General features: G+C 44.2%; 2 protein-coding genes across 3 annotated transcripts in view; one reads left to right on the forward strand and one right to left on the reverse strand.

The window, feature by feature from the left end:
- Nucleotides 1-3,421, forward strand: part of ZMPSTE24 (zinc metallopeptidase STE24) — a 46,600-nt gene extending 43,179 nt beyond the window's left edge. For both annotated transcript variants that reach the window (XM_069068062.1, XM_069068061.1), the window contains one exon: nucleotides 1,654-3,421. In XM_069068062.1, coding sequence (XP_068924163.1) covers nucleotides 1,654-1,878 — 225 coding nt within the window. In that variant the 3' untranslated portion in view covers nucleotides 1,879-3,421. The remainder of the gene's footprint in view (nucleotides 1-1,653) is intronic.
- A 10,120-nt stretch (nucleotides 3,422-13,541) lies between these two features.
- The window catches only part of COL9A2 (collagen type IX alpha 2 chain), a 29,207-nt gene continuing 25,050 nt past the window's right edge, over nucleotides 13,542-17,698 (reverse strand). Inside the window, exons 28-32 of the mRNA XM_069068054.1 lie at nucleotides 17,096-17,242; nucleotides 16,521-16,575; nucleotides 16,004-16,192; nucleotides 14,952-15,029; nucleotides 13,542-14,489 (exon numbers count right to left, since the gene is read on the reverse strand). Coding sequence (XP_068924155.1) covers nucleotides 14,290-14,489; nucleotides 14,952-15,029; nucleotides 16,004-16,192; nucleotides 16,521-16,575; nucleotides 17,096-17,242 — 669 coding nt within the window. The 3' untranslated portion in view covers nucleotides 13,542-14,289. The remainder of the gene's footprint in view (nucleotides 14,490-14,951; nucleotides 15,030-16,003; nucleotides 16,193-16,520; nucleotides 16,576-17,095; nucleotides 17,243-17,698) is intronic.

Raw genomic sequence — 17,698 nt, forward strand, 5'->3', positions numbered from 1 at the left:
GTTACCTTCACACCCTGATTAAGCAGCATTTCATAACCCCCTACTTGATGATAAATGAGATCATAAAGCTAGGCAACCTGATTATTGTAAGGATGATAAGCTGAAAATGTTAAAAGATAAAGAATTTCAAGCTAGGCTAAGCAATAAAAGTGAGGTGTTTCAGTGATTTCTGCATAAAGTGGTAGAACATGAAACAAGACGTAAATATTCTTAGATAACTCAAATGACTACTAGGCATTCAGATAACCTTAAAAGATAATTTTAGCCAGGTGTAAATACCAGGAAAAACAAAAGGAAGGATTCTGGCCTTATCAGATAATTAGCTGGTCTGTATGAGGCCATTTTGAGTTAACTGAAGCTTACCCTTTTATAGAATCATAGGCTCAGAATTAGAAGGAACTTTAAAAGCCATCAAAGTCAACTTTTACTTCTCTTAACCTCCCCTCCCCCCATTTTACAGATTTGGACATTGAGGCAGGTGCCGAGAGGTTAAGTGTGATAGGCCTTGCCTAGGGCCACACAATTAGTAACTGTCTGAAATGGGAACTGGCACTTGGGAAACAATGACAGAGCCCCTGCCTTCGGGAGCTCATGTTCTCTGTGATTGGAGGACTCCTTGGGCAGTCTGGTGAAATCTGTGGACCACTTCTCAGAAAAATTCCTTAAATTCAAATCGAAGGAAATGCTAGAGGTTAGTCAAAATACATATGCAAATTTTTCCATCTAGATTCACAGACACCATCCTCCCTCCACCCCAAACCGGTGTAAAAGAAAAGTGTAGGCATAGGACTGTTGTGTGACTTGTAGGTGTCGGGGCATCATTGGCCCAGGGGATCCAGGCGGATGAGTTTTGTGGAGGATGTTGAATTCCCCGTCCCTGAAGGTCTCCACATAGGCCGGTGACCACGTGTTAGTTGGGAGAGAAGTAGAAGACTACATTGTACTTTCTTTATTTAGAGGGCGGAGTGGGTGTCCTCCTAGTGTCCTCTTAGCACAGAGATGCTGCTGTTTTCTTGCTTTTTAAGCATTATTCTCCTCATTTTAGCTGACACTTATGATCTTATCTTCACAATTTATTTTGATGCTCATTTTATAAATGAGAAAACTGAGGCGTAGAGAGGGTAGATGACTTTCTTATGTTCACACAGCTCCTAAATGTCAGAGTTCCTGACTCCATGTCCAACATTATTTGCTCTATACCAAACTATTATTTTTGAGGGGTATTTAAATATTTTGTTGTGACCCTAACATTGGACATCAATCAATACAGTCATTATTGTTAGTTTAGAGCTGGAGTGACTTACTCTGAGGAAAGATGCCTCTTCTTGATGGAAGAGAGTAAGATACAGTGGAAAGGGCCCTTTCAGGTCACAAGCTGAATTTGTTTCCCAGCCCTGCTGCTTACTACTTCTGTAACACTGGGCAAGTCATTGACTTTTGTAGGCCTTTGTTCTCGCATCTGAAAAATGATGGGGTTAGAAATGTTCTCAAATGGATGGGAATGTATAGGACCACCACATAACTTTATAGAGGTGCCCCACTAATATTCTGTATCCTTGATGACTGATTGACCTTCATGCAAACCTCACTTTATAATTTTCTTCATAAGTACTGCTTTCCCAGTAATCCTTTCTTTCCCTTCCCTTCCCTCAGGTACTTTCTTTTTGTCTCACAGTACTGAGCCGAAGATTTGAGTTCCAAGCAGATGCATTTGCCAAGAAACTTGGGAAAGCTAAAGACTTATATTCAGCCTTGATCAAACTAAACAAAGACAACTTGGGGTTTCCTGTTTCTGACTGGTTATTTTCAATGTGGCATTATTCCCATCCTCCACTACTAGAGAGACTTCAGGCTTTGCAGGATTCAAAACAAGACTGAGATGCCCAGGGTCTGTGCTTGAAGACAAATTTCTGAAAGTTTCCATCCTGGCAGCATGTTCTAGCTCTTAAATGTTTTCACCTTTTTTAAGAGAAAAATTAAGTGCAGGTGGGTGCCCTGATTTAAATGCATTTAATGTCCCATTTTAAAATTGATTGCAATAATCGGTTTTTTTAAAAAGGAAAACACTGGATGAGCTTAAAAAGTATATTGTATATAAGGTATTTTTACTTTACTTTTGATGATATAATTTACCCCCGACTTAATTTGAACAAACATAAAAGTATTCATTTCCATACCTGTAGTTAAATCTGCCCACTGGGTACTTTGGGCACATCTTTGGAGGAGGTATCTTTTCCTCTAAAACCTTTTTAGAAGGCTGAGACCATGGTCCTAAATCATTGTACTCATAACAAATTTGAATCTTTAAATAGTTAAATTGTTTGTGTTTAATCTGACCAACCAATCAGTGTTTTAAATAATGAGGAGCGTACTTGTCATTACAGCTGGCATCATTCTGATGAAATATGGTTATAAATATACTTTTGACTTCTGCCACTGTATCCACGTTTAGGTGGGCAATTTCAAGACATTTTTGTTAATTGTTTTATTGGATTTTATTCATCAGGATCTATTCCACAGTATATAGGAAATCACAGTTGACAAGATTTAATGTCAGTTAGGCAAAGCCATGTACTTCCTGTATGATCACATTAGGCAAATCAGTAGTATTTTTCAAAATACCCTTTAGCTTTTTTGAATTTGCAATCCCTTTCTATCCTTGACCTCAGCCTGGCCTCAGCAAGGAAAGTTACATGTTTCTCTTTGGGGCAGAAACAGCCATATTATGCAGGTGTCCATGTCTATACAAGGGACAAAATTTGGAGAAGGGAGGACAAAATGGAATTTTTGGAAACCCCCAAGATGACAAGTTTCTTTTTGCACTTAGGTGAAGCCCTATGGAATCATAGTAAAAACTACAGAAGTATTGCCTGTTTTGAGGAAACCTCCAGACTCCTCCCCTTTTCTAATGCTATGAATCAAACCTAGCATCCCACTTAGACCAGTTGTAGTAGTTGTCAATGGTCAAGCTATTTTTATTTCAAAGCAACCTTCCACCCTGAGGTTCCTTTTGGCATTTGAAAAAAAAATCTGTATGTGACTGCCTGATAATTGTGTGCAGTGCCTGAGGAAGCCCTAAGTTTTTGTGTCTGGAGTCATCCCCTGGGTACTTCTGCCTTCTGGGTATCTGCTCCAAATGGGAATGGAACCAATCTTCGGATTTCTGTCAGTAAAACTTTGCACAGCTGAAGTTTGGGGTGACTTTTTCATGTGAAAATTATGATCAAAGTCGTCAGTATCTCTGTTGTAATGTATTATTTATTTCCTTAGGTGGAATGCTAGTGGGTGGGTTCTACAGTTTTATTCCTCCAGCCTCCCTTATCTCTTCCTTCTCTTTGAGATGGCCTTCCCTTCCTCCTGTGCCTTTAAACTCATATTTGAATCCAGCACAAGTCAAACATTAAAAATTGCCAATGGAAAATTGTATACTCTATCTTTAATTTGTTGGAAAGGCTTTATGTTTTATCCACCTCCCAGGCTCATTCTCTGCCCACAGGAGGAGCTGGCTGGTGCCATGTGAAGAGGTGGCTCTGCGTTGGAGGAGAAGCAGTAGCCCTCCAGGGTTTACACCTGTGAGGCTGTGTCTGTTCCCTGTTCCCTGGCTGAGTCATGCTCTGTAACTTCTTTTACTCCACTCTGACTCTACTGCCTCAGCATTGATGCAGCTCAAATGATCGTGAGCCTAACTGCCTTCAACATCAAACTTACTAATTGGTGCCTTTACTCAGAACCACTTCAGTCTGCCTTCCTGGAAGTCAAATTAAGCTTCCTTAGATGTTTTGATCATGTTGTTCCCCTGCTGTCTTACAGTGAGAATTGAGTTGGGAAGGGGATCTAGCAGGCAGCAGTAGTCTAAGTAACTTATGGGTACAGTCTAGGGAATTCAGCTGATTCAATTAAATGTTTATTAAGTGCCTGATGTACAAACATTTACTAAAGCATCATGGTAGCTGCTAGGAATACAAAGATTTTTTAAAAATAGTCTACCTCTAAGAAGCCTATTTTCTACTAAACAGATACAAGTGGTATAGAGATAGATATATTACAGATTAATATGTGGTGAGTGCAAAGAGAGACCCAAAATACTCTAAGAAGACTTGGAGGGATGGGGAAGGGGGAAATAAATAAGGGGAGGCTTCATGGTGAAGGTGTTCTGTGAGCTGAGGAATAAAGGAATAGAAGAAGCCTTCTCAAAGCAAGCAATGAAAATGAAGTATGGTGGGAGCTGCCTGCATGTGGCCTTCAGAGGATAGCGAAGTCATCAGACAAGGCTGTATTGTAGACTCTGAGGGGAGTTTATGTGTGAAGTCGGAGAGAAGGCAGGCTGCAGTCAGACTGATGTCAGGCCTGCTGAGGACAAGGAGGTTCTAAAGGATTTTGAGGCATGCTCGTGCCCCAGGAGGATGCTTTTGGCATCTGTGGAGGATGGATTATGGATAATGACGGCTGCAACTACTGTGGTGACTGTTAATGGAGAGAGGCAGAAGTGCAAGAGATGTTTTAGAGGTGGAGTTGACAGGATTTCACAGCCCAGTCAGTGGGGGAAAGGAAGGAGTCAGATGATGATCAGAGGAGATGGTCTTGGGCGAGAGTTCTGGAAGCATGTGTTCTGTTTCAGGCATGCTGAAACATGGGGTGCTTACGGGGGCTTTGCAGTGGAGATGACCAGCATTTAGAGACAAGGAAGTGGAGGTCGTGTAGAGATCAGGACTAGACGTGTAGCTTTGTCTTTAACACGGGAGCAACAAGACCACCAAAGTAGGGTGGGGATTATTAACCTGGAGCTCACAGCCCCCAAGGATAGATTTCAGGGGGTCCTAGAAGTTGGATGAGGAAACAAAATTCATCCTTATTTTTACTGAAATTTAGTATTTCCTTTCATTAGGAATAGACATAGCAGACGTTTTGAGAAGTTTGTGCGTCTTGCCAGACTTCCACAGGGTCAATGACATAAAGATAGACAACCAGAGAAAGTGCAGGACAGGACAGAGCCACGCAGAGCACAGGTGCTTGGGGCAGAGTACGGATGATAGTTAAGGAGAGGGAGTGAAGGACTAGAGAGCCAAGAAGAAGCAATCTCAGAAAACTATCTAGAAATAAAGATCCCAAGACTGACCAAAGTCTTCAGTTTGACCAACATCACTAGCAACATCTGAAAAAGCAGTTTCATATGAGTGGTTGGGTCATGAGTCAGATTGCAAAGGGTTCAAAAAGTGAATGGGTGGGGAGGAATCAGCTCTAGGAATCTGGCAAGGAAAGGGCGCCAGGGTCAGGGCCATGCGGGACACATTACAGTGAGTCCAGCATCAAAAAGCTCACTGCTCAAAAGTGACTTCGGGTCTGCCATAGGTGCTCTGCAAGAGGATGCTTCAGACCCAGCCTTTCCAGGGCTTTGTGGCAGACAGCACTTCTCCAGCTGCAACATTACCCCACATCTGCAGAGTCAGCTTTTCACCAGCCTCAGGCTCTAATCACTCCATCCTTTTCCAGTTCATTCAGTCCATTGCCCTTTACCTGGCCTTCACAGTCAACTACTTCAGCATAATCATCATTCCCTTAAGTTTGTCCTGTGCCTTGCCATTAAGACTTCCTTACCACCTACCACCTCTGAGCCTTATCCCTATCCTGTGAAGCATGGCTGTATGTGAAAAATCTTTACTTTAAAAAAAAAAATTTATTTATTTTTAGTTTACAACATTCAGTTCCACAGGTTTTAAATTTTCTCCCACTCCCTCCCTGCCCCATCCCCAAGATGGTGTGCTGTCTGATATAGACACTACATGTACGTTCATATTAAGCATTTTACATTAGTCATGTTGTAAAGAATTATAACCAATGGAATGAACCATGAGAAAGAAGAAACAAAAGAGCAAATAGTATGCTACAATCTGCATTCAGATTCTATCATTCTTTTTCAGGATGTGGATAGCATTTTCTGTCATAAGCCTTTTGGAGTTATCTTAGAACTTTGAATTGCTGAGAAGAACCAAGTCTATCAAAGTCATCACATAAGGTGACTAACTGTGTACAGTGTTCTGGTTCTGCTCCCCTTACTCAGCATCCATTCATTTAGGTCTTTCTAGGATTTCCTGAAGGCTGCTTGTTCATTATTTCTTATAGCATAATAGTGTTCCATTACATTTATATACCACAACTTGTATAGCCATTCCCCAGCTGATGGGCATCCCTTCAGTTTCCAGTTCTTTGATACCACAAAGAGACCTGTTATAAATATTTTTGTACATGTGGGTCCTTTTCCCATTTTAATGATCTTTCTGGGATACAGCCCCAGAAGTAAGGGTATGCATAGTTTTATAGCCATTTGGGCATAGTTCCAATTTGCTCCCCAGAATAGTTGGATCAGTTCACAGTTTCACCAACAATGAATTAGTGTTCCAATTTTCCCACATCTTTTCCAGCATTTATTATTTTCCCGTTTTGTCATGTTAGCCAATCAGACAGGTGTGGGTACCTCAGAGTTGTTTTGATTTGCATTTCTCTAATCAGTGATTTAGAGCATTTTTTCATATGACTTTAGATAGCTTCAATTTGTTCTTCTGAAAAGTGCCTGGCATGAAATCCTTTTCAAGACCCCAGCCAAGCCATACCTCTGTAGGAACTTCTCTTTAAATTTTCTTACAGAATTTATATCTTACCTCATATACATGTACATGTTCCCTTGTGTACCCATTGTATGTGTGTGTGTCTTCTCTCCTTGTCTCCCCAATTAATTGAAAACTCCTGGATGGTAAAGAACCATTTTTCCACCTTTATATCCTAACTGCCTACCATGGGGCTCCGTGTTGAAGTCATCACTTCAAAAAGTGTTAAGTTGAATAGAAAGTCATGAAACTTCTGATACACAGCTCACTCAGTTGAACAAATAATTTATGTGGAGCATACCTTTTGGGGACATACAGAATTTAAATAAGATCATCCTCAAGGAGCTCGTAGTCTAGGAGGGAGTTGGGATGCAAATACAACTATAATAAACAATATTGAATGATGAAGGCATTGGGGAGTTTCCCAACCTCTGTGTGAGATAATTGCTGAGGGGCAATTATCAAGGGAGTGGGAATCCAGCAAGATTTGCTAGGGGAACTAATATTTGAGTTGGGCCTTAGTGGATACCGAATACAAGAGAGGAAAGGTTTTCCGGGCAAAGGAGCATGTTTAGTGGGGCCATAGGAGATGGGGAGCTAAGTGGCACAATGGATAGAACTCCGAACTTGGACTCTGACTGAGAGACCTGAGTTCGAAACCTGCTCTGACACTTTCTGTGTCATCCAAGGCAAATAACCTACCTCAGTGTCCTCTGTAAGATGGGGATAATAATACCACCTACTTCCCAGGGTTGTTGGGTCAAATGAGGTAATAAATGTAAAGAATTTTGCAAACAAAAGTGCTATGTAAATGCTGCCTATTATTGGTATCTAGTTTTAAATTTCTGAGGTGGTGCATTAGTTTGGTTGGAATATAGAGTCAGTAATGTGAGACAGAGTTGGAAAGTTAGGGTAGCACCAAGTAGTGGAGGTGAACGTCAGACAGAAAAGTTTGAATTTGACTTGGCAGGTGGTAGGGAGCCACTGAAGGTTTTTGAGCTAAGGTGTAACAATGAGATCTAGTTAGAAAAATAAATCCTGGCAGTAGGACAAAGATTAGATTGTAGAGGGGAGACTTTTAGGGGAGTTGTTTCAATAAGTAGTTCTGAGGACTTGACCAGTAGCAGTGGATATGGCTTTAGATTGGGAAATTATGTCTATGGGAGGAGTGATTGAAACTGAGGATAAGTAAGATTGCCAAAGGAGAGAAAACAGGCCAGGAATAGAATCTTAAGGAAGACTTCCACATTAAAGGGCTGTGAAGAGGAAGAGGAGCCAACCGGGAAGATGGGAGTGATTAGAGAGGTGGGTAGAAGATTGTGTCATCTCTCCTGTTTAGTGGAAGGGTGTGATTACCAGTATCCAGAACTGAGGGGGGCAGATGGGTGGTGCAGTTGATAGAGCATTGGCCCTTGAGTCACAGAGAGCCGAGTTCAAATTCAGCCTCAGGTATGTACTAACTGTGACTATGGGCAAGTCACTTAACCTTGGTCGCCTCCAAAGCACCGGCCCTGAAGTCAGGAGGACCTGGGTTCAGATCCAGCCTCAGACACTTGACACAAAAAAACTAGCAGTGTGACCTTGGGCAAGTCACTTAAGCCCAATTGCTCTCCAAAAAAAACAAAAAACCAGAGGAGAAGCCAAGAAATCTGGGTTGATTAAAAAGCTTTTGGATCTGGCAGTCAGGTGGTCATCAGTGACCTTAGCAATTTTAGTGGTGTCATGAGAGCAGAATTCCAATTCCAAGACATTGAGAAGAGGCTAGGTAGTAAGGAAGAAAAGCCCTTGTTTGTAGGCCATGTTCTCGGTAGGTTAAGCAATCGAGAGAATGCAATGGGGTCTTGACTGCGTAGTTAGGATCTAGGGAAGACAGCAGCCCATAGGACGGAGCCAGGAGGCAGAGATTAAAGATTGATGAGACGGGTAGCTGCCGGAGTGGGGCCTTGGGAAGGAGGTGGTGGTAGGGAGATGACATTAGCTTTAGTATGTAGTAGAAATAATCTGATGGGAAGAGAGAAGCGGTGATGTTAACGGCTTAAGGAATGGGGTAGGGAAGTTGAGAAAGCTCACATCACGGGTTACATCACTTCAACTGAGTGTTTGCCCTTCTGCCTTTTTTATGTCTTTAACTTTGCTCATCAAGCCACCATCTTTATCCCTCCCGCCATCCAGGGCAAGGTTAATCTCTAGGCTTTTGGTCTCCTTTGGCCCATGATCAGCAGTTTTGGACCCAGAGCTGCACAGGTCATAAAACTGGGCCATTCTTGCCTGGGTCACTGGCCCCCTTATGCTGCTTTCAATCAGCAAGCATTTATTAAGTGCCTACTTTGTGCCAGGCACCATGTTAGGCTGTAGAGACACGAAGACAGAAATTAAATGATCCCTGTTCTCAGTTTCCATTTTATCAGGATACAGTAAGAATGCAAAGCAAATGCAAACACACCGTGTACAAGGCGATTTTTGTGGGGAAGGAAGCAGAAGCTGCATGGGATCAGGAAAGGTCTCAGTGGGAGGTGGTGTCTGAACTGAGCTTTGAAGGAAAAGGGATTCTAAGAGTACACAGTACATGTGAAGAATAGCTAGTGCAAAGATTTGGACATGGGAGATGCAATCTGTGTGAAGAAGGGTAAGACATCCACTTTGGAGAGGAAGAGCAGGAAGGTTAATCCAAAGAGTTGCCATTCAGCCTCCTCTCCCACACACCCTCCTCCACCTTCACTCTTATGAATACACCTTCTTACCCTCTTTGCTAAGTCTAAATACAGAATCACAGAATTTCAAAATTGAAAGAGCTCAGCAACTATCTAGTTCAATCTGTCCCTTGAAAAGAATTCTGTGCAAAGGGGATCTATGTATAATAAGGTTGGGAAGACAGATTGGAACAGATTTTGAGAGGACTGAGATTACAGCTCAAGCATGAAGTCCCAAATTGACTGTTCTTTCCAGTATGTCACTTCATCTACCTAATCCTAGAATATCAGCTAAGAGAAAGAGAATCTAGTCCAGACTCCTTATTTAATAGTCAGGGAAATGCAACTCGGGGAGACGGGTCATGATTTACCCAAGGTCACACAACAGGGGAGTGCAGGACTGATTCCCAACCTGGTATAGTTGCAGTTTTTTAAAAAGTTAATTCACTTCTGAGCTAGAAGGAACCTTGATTAGAGAACTCACTTGACAGGTAATTAGAGAGGTGCCCAAATTAGACTATTAAAAAGACTCCTGAAGAATAGTTCATGACTCTCCTCTGCCCTCTCCATCCTGGCATTGTGACCTCACGGTTTTTCAGCTTCTTTTTCTACCTCTTTGACTTTGCCCTCGAAATTGCAATTCACCCTCCTTATTCTTCTACACACCCTCCTCCACTTTCACTCTTATGAATATACCTTCTTACCCTCATTGCTAAAACTAAATACAGAATCACAGAATTTCCAAATTGAAAGAGCTCAGGAGCTATCTAGTTCAACCTGTCCCTTGAAAAGAATTCTGGCTACCCCTAGACCTGACAAGTGGTCATCCTTTGCTTGAAGACTTCTATGAAGGAAGCCCACTACAGAAGGAGACAGCTGCTTATGGTTTTGGACACCTCTGATTGTTAGAAAGTTGATTTTTTTTTTTACTGACATTAAACCTAAATATAATCTTATTGCAGCAATGAACAGGAATCCATTGCTCCTGGTTAAGTCTTCTGGGGCCAAACAGAATGATTTGAATCTCTCTTCCACATGACAGTTTTCATAAATTTGAAGACAGCTGTCCTGTCCCTATTTAATGTTTTCTTCTCTGGGCTAAATTCCTTCAACCAGTCCACAAATGACACACACTTAAGGCCCTTCACCATTCTGGTTGCCCTCCTCTGGACATTCTGAAGTTTGTCAGTCTTCCCTATAACTTGCTGCTCAGAAATGAACACAGATGTGGTTGACTGGGACAGAGTACAGAGGGACTGTTAGCATTTAAATGTTAGCTAGGCACTGTGCTGAATGCTGCTGATACAAACACAAAATTTGGCAATCTTGTCTCTCTGGGAGTTCATAGTTTAATGGAGGAGACAATGTATAAAGACATGCAGTAGACAGGGTTAATGTGAGATAATCAAAAGAAGAAAGGTGCTAGAATTAAGAGGAGCTGAGAAGGTGAGATTTTAACTAGAACTTGAAGGAAGCTAGAGGTGAGGAAGGAGAACATTTTAGGCATGGATGACAACCAGTGAAAATGCCGGGAGTCGGGAGACTAGTGTCTTATTTGAGGGAGAGTAAGAAGGCTACTGTCAATTGTTCACAGATTATATAGGGGTGTGTTGTACGGTATAAGAAAACTAGGGGTGGCTAGGTGGCACAGTAAATCGAGCCCTGGAGTCAGGAGGACCTGAGTTCAAATATGGCCTCAGATACTTAACACTAGCTGTGTGACCTTGGGCAAATCACTTAACCCCAATTGCCCTGCCTTCCCCCCTTAAAAAAACAAAAAAACAAACAAACTGGAAAGGCAGGAAGGACTGAATGCCAAAGAGAGGATTTTATAGTTGATCCTGGAGGGGTCCTAAATAGTCTCTTCTTGCCCTAGTAGCAGCCAGGTCTCAGGTCACCATATTTACAGTGGGTGCTTTAGCTTCTCACTTCACTGAAAAGACAAGACTCTCTAAAGTGAGGTCTCATATCTTCAGTCTTCCCTTCAATGGTTCCTTCCTGTGTGTGGAAAAATGCTCCCAATTCTAAAAATGCCTTTCCTCAGCCCTTCTACTACTGCCCAACTCTTGTCCTGTCTACTGTCTGTTCATTTACTGATAACTTTTTTAAACTACTTTTTTATTTAATATTTTTCCCCAATTACAAGTAAAAACAATTTTTCAACTTTTTTTTACCTGGAAAGACTTAGATGAACTGACGCAAAGTGAAGTGAGCAGAACCAGGAGAATGTTGTACACAGTAACAACAATATTATGCAATGATCAACTATGATAGACTGTTCTTCTCAGCAGATGATCCAAGACAAGTCCAAAAGACTCTTCATGGTAAATGCTGTCCACCTCCAGAGAAAGAACTGATGAAGACTGAATACATATCAAAACATACTATTTTCACTTTTTTTGTTTTTTTTTCTTTTGTTCTGTTTCTTCTCTTACAACATGACTAATATGAAAATATGTTTTGCATGTTTAAAACATATTTTACATATATAACCTATATCAAAGCGCTTTCTGTCTTAAGGAAGGTGGAGGTGAGGGAGGGAGAAAATTTGGAACTCAAAATTTTGCATGAAAAAAAATCTTAAGAACTGTCTTTACATGTAATTGGAAAAATAAAATACTATTTAAAAGGAAACAAAGTCTTTCAAAAATGTTTTGAGTTTCAAATTCTCTCCCTGTTTCCCTCCTCTCCCCACCTCATTGAGAAGGCAAGCAATTTGGTATAGGTTATACATGCCATTCACTGATAACTTCCTGAAAAAAAGTTACGTATACGCGATACCTCTTTGACCTCCCCAGCTACTCCCTCTCTCCACCAAGGTCACCCTGTCCAATGGACTTGTTTTAGTCTTCATCCGTGGCAACTCCACCTCCTAGATTCTCTCTCCTTACTTGGCTTTGAAGATGCATAACCATAGAATTTGAGCTTTGAAAAGGACCTCAGTGGCCATCTGGCCCCATGTCCCATTCTTAGCCTATTCTGCCCTCTACTCTCCAGTCAAATCTGACTCTTCTCCATGACCCTCCCTCCCAATGCAGCACATCCCTTCTTGCCTTTTCCTTGGTGCCCCTTAATGCCATTCCTTTTCTTGAAACGTCTTCTCTCTCCCTTTTACCTGCTGACTTACTCTCTCTGAGTCTCAGTCTCTTCATTTGTAAAATGGAAATAATCAAATATGTTATAGTGGTGATACTTTTGGGATATAGATTAGACCAGCAGATGAGTCAACACCCCAGAAATGTAATTGAGAAATTACCTTTAACAAAATCAAATTAAATCTTGCTAATTAAATTTAGCAAAATAAATCAAAATACAATACAACATAGATGATTTCAATTTGCAATTTTCTGAGTCAATATACAGCCCACTGCTTGCATTTGACCCCACTGCCTTATAGTCCCTACTTAATAGGACTAGCAAATGAAGGTGTATGTAAGTGCTCTGTACTTTAAGTATAAAACTAGAAATATCAGGTGCTTGTTTTCCTTTTGGTCCAGACCTGTGATTTCTCTGGTAGAGAAAGGAAACTCCCTCCAACACCTGCTCTGCAGTTACAGAGTAGAAAGTTGCTGAGGGCCCTGAGAGGGTGACTTGGCCAGGGTCATACAGCCAGTATGTGTCAGAGACCAGGCTTGAACCTAAGTCATCATGACCATGAAGCCAGCTTTCTGTCCACTCCTCTGCCATACTGCCTCTCCACATACTATAATAATAATTCCTATTCACCCTTTAAAACCCAGCTCCAAATCCCCTTCCTCCAGAAAGCCTTCCCTGATCTCTGCCTGGAATGCTCCCTCTCCTCTTCTCCATCTCCCAGAGCTTTCATCCGTGCTAAAATCCTGCGTTCTATAGGAAGCCTTTTCTGATTGCTGTTTTTTCTAGGGCTTCCCTTCTATGGATCCTACTCAGTTTATCTTGTTTAGAACTTGTTTGTACGTGGTTATTTGCACATTGTCTCCCCCATTAGATTGTGAGCCCCTCAAGGTTGGGGAATATATATATATATATATATTTTTTTTTCTATGCCCAGCACTTAGCACAGTGCCTGGCACATAGTAGGTGGTTAATAAATGCTTGTTGTCTGACTGATCCCTTGGTCAGTAATGATCTTGCCCCCTGACGTCAGGTAATGCTGTTTCCCCCTTTCTCATGCATTTAAGCCCACATTATTAGGATACTCTCTCTCTCTCATACATGATCATGCCACCATTATTACTGAACAGATTTGAGACATCAGTTGGGCTCAAGCTTGGTGGGCAGGTGGGGAGTTTATTGTACAGTATTACAGATATGCACAGGTATGTGTCTGAAGATGACTACACTCCCTTTGGTTTTCCAGTGGCTCAGGGACTCTCTCCCCAGCCGTGGCATCATTCTCCTTCCTACCCCCCAATTACAGGCTATGCCACCACTGCCCTTGGCCTGAGAGCCCTAGCCCTCTGCTGTTTCATCTGCATCTGAGAAGGGGAACCCTGGATCTGGGCAGCTCTGGCCCGGGTATTCCCAGCTCTGGATGGGGAAGGAAGGGGTGTATTTAAATATTCACACAGAGCTGAGGAGGGAGAAGCCTGATCTGCTGGCCTGAGTGTGGACACTTCCATCCCAGAATGTTGGTGAGGAAGAGCAGGGTGACCAGTCCTGTAAGAGGGACCAAGACTAGGAACCTCCCTCTCTCCATCCGATGTGTCCAGAGAAGAAGAGTGGGTGAAGGAGATGTTTATCTTGATGTGGGAGCACAGGGGGAGAAGTCTGAGATCCAAGGCAAGAAATTGGCCTTCAAACCTTTCGATCCTGGGGTCTGCCTAATTCTTCCCCCTCATGGCTCCTTCATTTGGAATTTCCCAGGATGCTTGATGTAGGCTACCAGCCCGCTGAACCCCTGGGTCCTCAACTTTAATCAGTGTCCTCTGGGCCAGGGGACTGGGTATCCATCAAAGGGAGTGGGATGACCGCTGGGCAAGGGAGGCAGGGCCCACGCCCTATTGCTCTGGCCTGACTCAGGGCCCTTTGATAGAACCTGGTTCTGTGAGGCGCGCAGAAGCATAGGCTGAGGCTCCAAGGCAAGCTGCAGGGTCACAGTAGCCTGGGAGCCCCACGGGACCAGGCAAGCCCGGTCGACCTGCCTCTCCTGGGGCACCTGGCGATCCACGGTCTCCGTCTTTGCCATTGATGGCCTGCCCTGGCCGACCAGGAAGTCCTGAGTTTGGGGGAGGGAGGAGAAGAGCATTAGGATCCCATCAAACCCCGATTCAGTCTTCTGTCCTTTGTCCCCAGATTTCCAACCACTTTTAGGACATCCCATTGCTCAGAGGGGAAAACTGAGGCTGTGGACCCCACATAGAACCTTGCCCAGGTAATGCCCTAGAAATTTCTCCAGGATTCAGTAGGAGTCTCCTGAAATTTTCTAAGTGGTTCCTCACTCTTGGGCTGAGGCAGAGGTGATCACGAAAGAAAAAACTACCTCCCCTGCCTCTTAGACCTCCTCCCCAGCTGCCATGTCTCCATTGGTCCCATCTGTTTCTACCTGGTCCCACTCTAAAGCAGAGAGAAGCCTGGCATCTTGTTTCCCAGGCCTTTGACTCGGGGTGGGGGTGGGGATGGGGAAGGGAAGGGAATGAGCGGGGGTGAAGCCAGCAGCTGTCCTGCCCTTGGCACTTACCTGGGATTCCTGGAGGCCCTGGCTGTCCAGGATGCCCACGACCCTCATCACCCCGTTCTCCTTTCTCTCCACGTTTCCCTGCCAAGAGAAAAGGAGGCTCCATGAGCTTAGCTACCTCTGCTCAAGGACAGCAGGGACGAACCAGGAAGGAACAAGGCCAAGACCAGGGCCCTGTTTCCTGATAGGATGATGTCTCTCCCTCCCAAGCAAGAAGCCCCCCAAATGAGCCTTGGAGGAAAGCTTGGAAGGAGAGAGAAAGCAGGTGGCTGGGGGAGGTGGGGGAAGGAGGGGGTCTGGGCACCTACATATAGGCACCCCAAAGCCCAGGAAGCAGCCCAGGACATAGCAGGGGCCCTCTCCAGCATGCCACTTCCAACACTAGTACTTACCGTTATTATCATTCCCTTTTTTGGATGGTGTTCAGGCCTAAATGGCCATAGGACTATTATACTATATATACTATTAAGAATAATTTTAATAGTCTTATTGTCACTATTCTTTCTAGTAAGCATTTATTAAGTCCCTACTATATAACGTATGTGAGAGTGAGTATGTGATTGTGCTGAATGAGAGGAATACAAATACAAAAGTAAGACAGTTCCTGCCCTCAAGAGCTTATATTCTACTGGGGGGTGCAACATACTTATAGATAATAAATATAGGATAATACAAATTAATACACTGAGATTTTGGTGAGTAGGCATTAAGACCTGGGGAAATCAGGAACGATTGTTTGACTACATTTCTTTAGGCTCTAAGGTTTACAGAATGCTTCCTCTATGGCAGCCTTGTGAGATGGGGAGAGTGGGGATTGCTATTTTACAGATGAGGAAACTGAGGTTCCAAAAGGGACCTCATGTAGTGGAGCCAAGTCTGGAACAATCTGGGTCCTCTCATTCCCTCAGTTAGCAGAGTGCCTGGCACAAAGCGAGGCATTGACTGATTAACCAGCTCTGAGTCCAGGCCCTTTCCAACACACCTGCCCCTACCTGTGCCCCTTGGAAACCAGTCCAAGCTTCCAGTCTCTTGGCAAGGCCCTTTTCCTTCCTTACCCTTGGGTCCTGTGTTGCCGATCTGTCCCACAGCTCCAATGATGCCAGGGATGCCACGGGGGCCTGGGTGTCCATGTGGACCTTGCTTGCCTGGGTACCCAGGAGGGCCGGGAGGGCCTGGGGGACCCATTCCCCCTATGCCACCCAGGGCCTCTCTCTTGGCACTCACTGCCACCTCAGCCAGTTGTTCTGGAAAACAAGGAGAAGAGGAGGGTGGGGAAGCTGGTGCCTGGCTTGTCTTGGTATGGGTGATACCCCTAGAGACTCACAGATAATTGCCCCCATTAGAGAAAAAAAACCAGGCCAAGAGAGGGGCAGAGACTGCCAGACAAGGCCTTTGCCCAAAGTCAGCCAGATGGAAGGATCGTTGTGGGGGAAGATGATAGGGATGCCTGTTTTTCTTGAGGGCCTCAAGATCCCCCTCAGGCATCCCAGGATCACATAAAACATTTGTAAAGTGCCTGGCACGCTACACTGCCTGATAATGCTTGTTCCACCCCCTTTCCCTGTCACTCACCCTGCAGCATCTTCAGTACCACATCCACGATGTGTTGGTCACTGGCATCCCGGCCCTGGGAACCAAGAACAGACAAATGGGAATGAGATGCCCCCGGCTCCGAGGTCCTCCCCACACGAAGCCTCACAACCCCTTTCAGCCTGGGCTGGTCTCGGGAAGCCAGCACTCTGAGGGAACATCCTGGCCCTCCAGCCTCCAGGCCCAGCCCCGCTGGATCCCCGGTACATGGTACTTTTCTTGCCGGCAGGAACTGTCTTTCATATTTGTATTACCAGAGCCCAGCACAGTGCCTCATGCACAGAAGCTGTTCAATAGATGTTTGTTGACCAACTGATGTCAGTTCCTCCCATTCCTGGTGTGGATACTGCAAAAGTGGAGATGGGCTGGGATGCAGTATCTCCCCCAGGGTGGGCTTGCAGGATCTAACCCAGTCTCTCTAGTGATCTCCACGCATCTCAGAGACAAACTCTGCCTGGCCTCCTTTATCACTCTCTAAGTGAAGGCTTAGAGAAGGAATATTGGCTTTGGCCTCTTTCTCTCCTACCCCCCATCCCAAAGATGAGGGGGGAACTCACCGCCACGCCTTGTCTTCCAGGAAGACCTGGGATGCCCCTTTCTCCGGTGATCCCCCGAGGCCCTGGGGGTCCTGGGTAACCCTGCACTCCAGGGGCTCCTGCATCCCCTGTGGGACCTGGGAAGCCTGTCTCCCCACGGATGCCTTGCTGTGATGGGGAGAAGAGGGTAGGGACCACAGAAGGGACCGTGGGAAGAACAATTAAGTCAGAGAGGGCATCAGTGTATCCCTCTGCCTCTCATTCCCATCCCCAAGACTTGGGGGAAACAAGGGAGAGAGAAGGGACAGAAAGACAGAAACAAAGAGGATGAGAAAACAAAAGAAATGGAGGCCCAGAAGTCAAGTGATCACTCAAGGTCATCCTTACTCTGCTTGTGACCTTGGGCAGGTCAGTTACTCTCTACACCTCAGTTTTCTTATCTGCAAAATTATGGGGTTTGACTAGATGTTCTCCAGAGCCCCTCCTAGCTATAAATTCTGTAATGGTAGGGGGAGAAAGGCAGAGGAAGAACATGAAGCAGAAATGTGCTAGTAAACATTTAACAACCAGCTTGGGGTGGGGGTGGGTGAAGCACACACAACACACTTTAAAGTTTAATTTGCA

The sequence above is a fragment of the Petaurus breviceps genome, unplaced genomic scaffold (genome assembly GCF_028583685.1).
Source record: "Petaurus breviceps papuanus isolate PSGF00001 unplaced genomic scaffold, PetGlider_PUasm1.0 90760, whole genome shotgun sequence".
Lineage (NCBI taxonomy): Eukaryota > Metazoa > Chordata > Mammalia > Diprotodontia > Petauridae > Petaurus > Petaurus breviceps.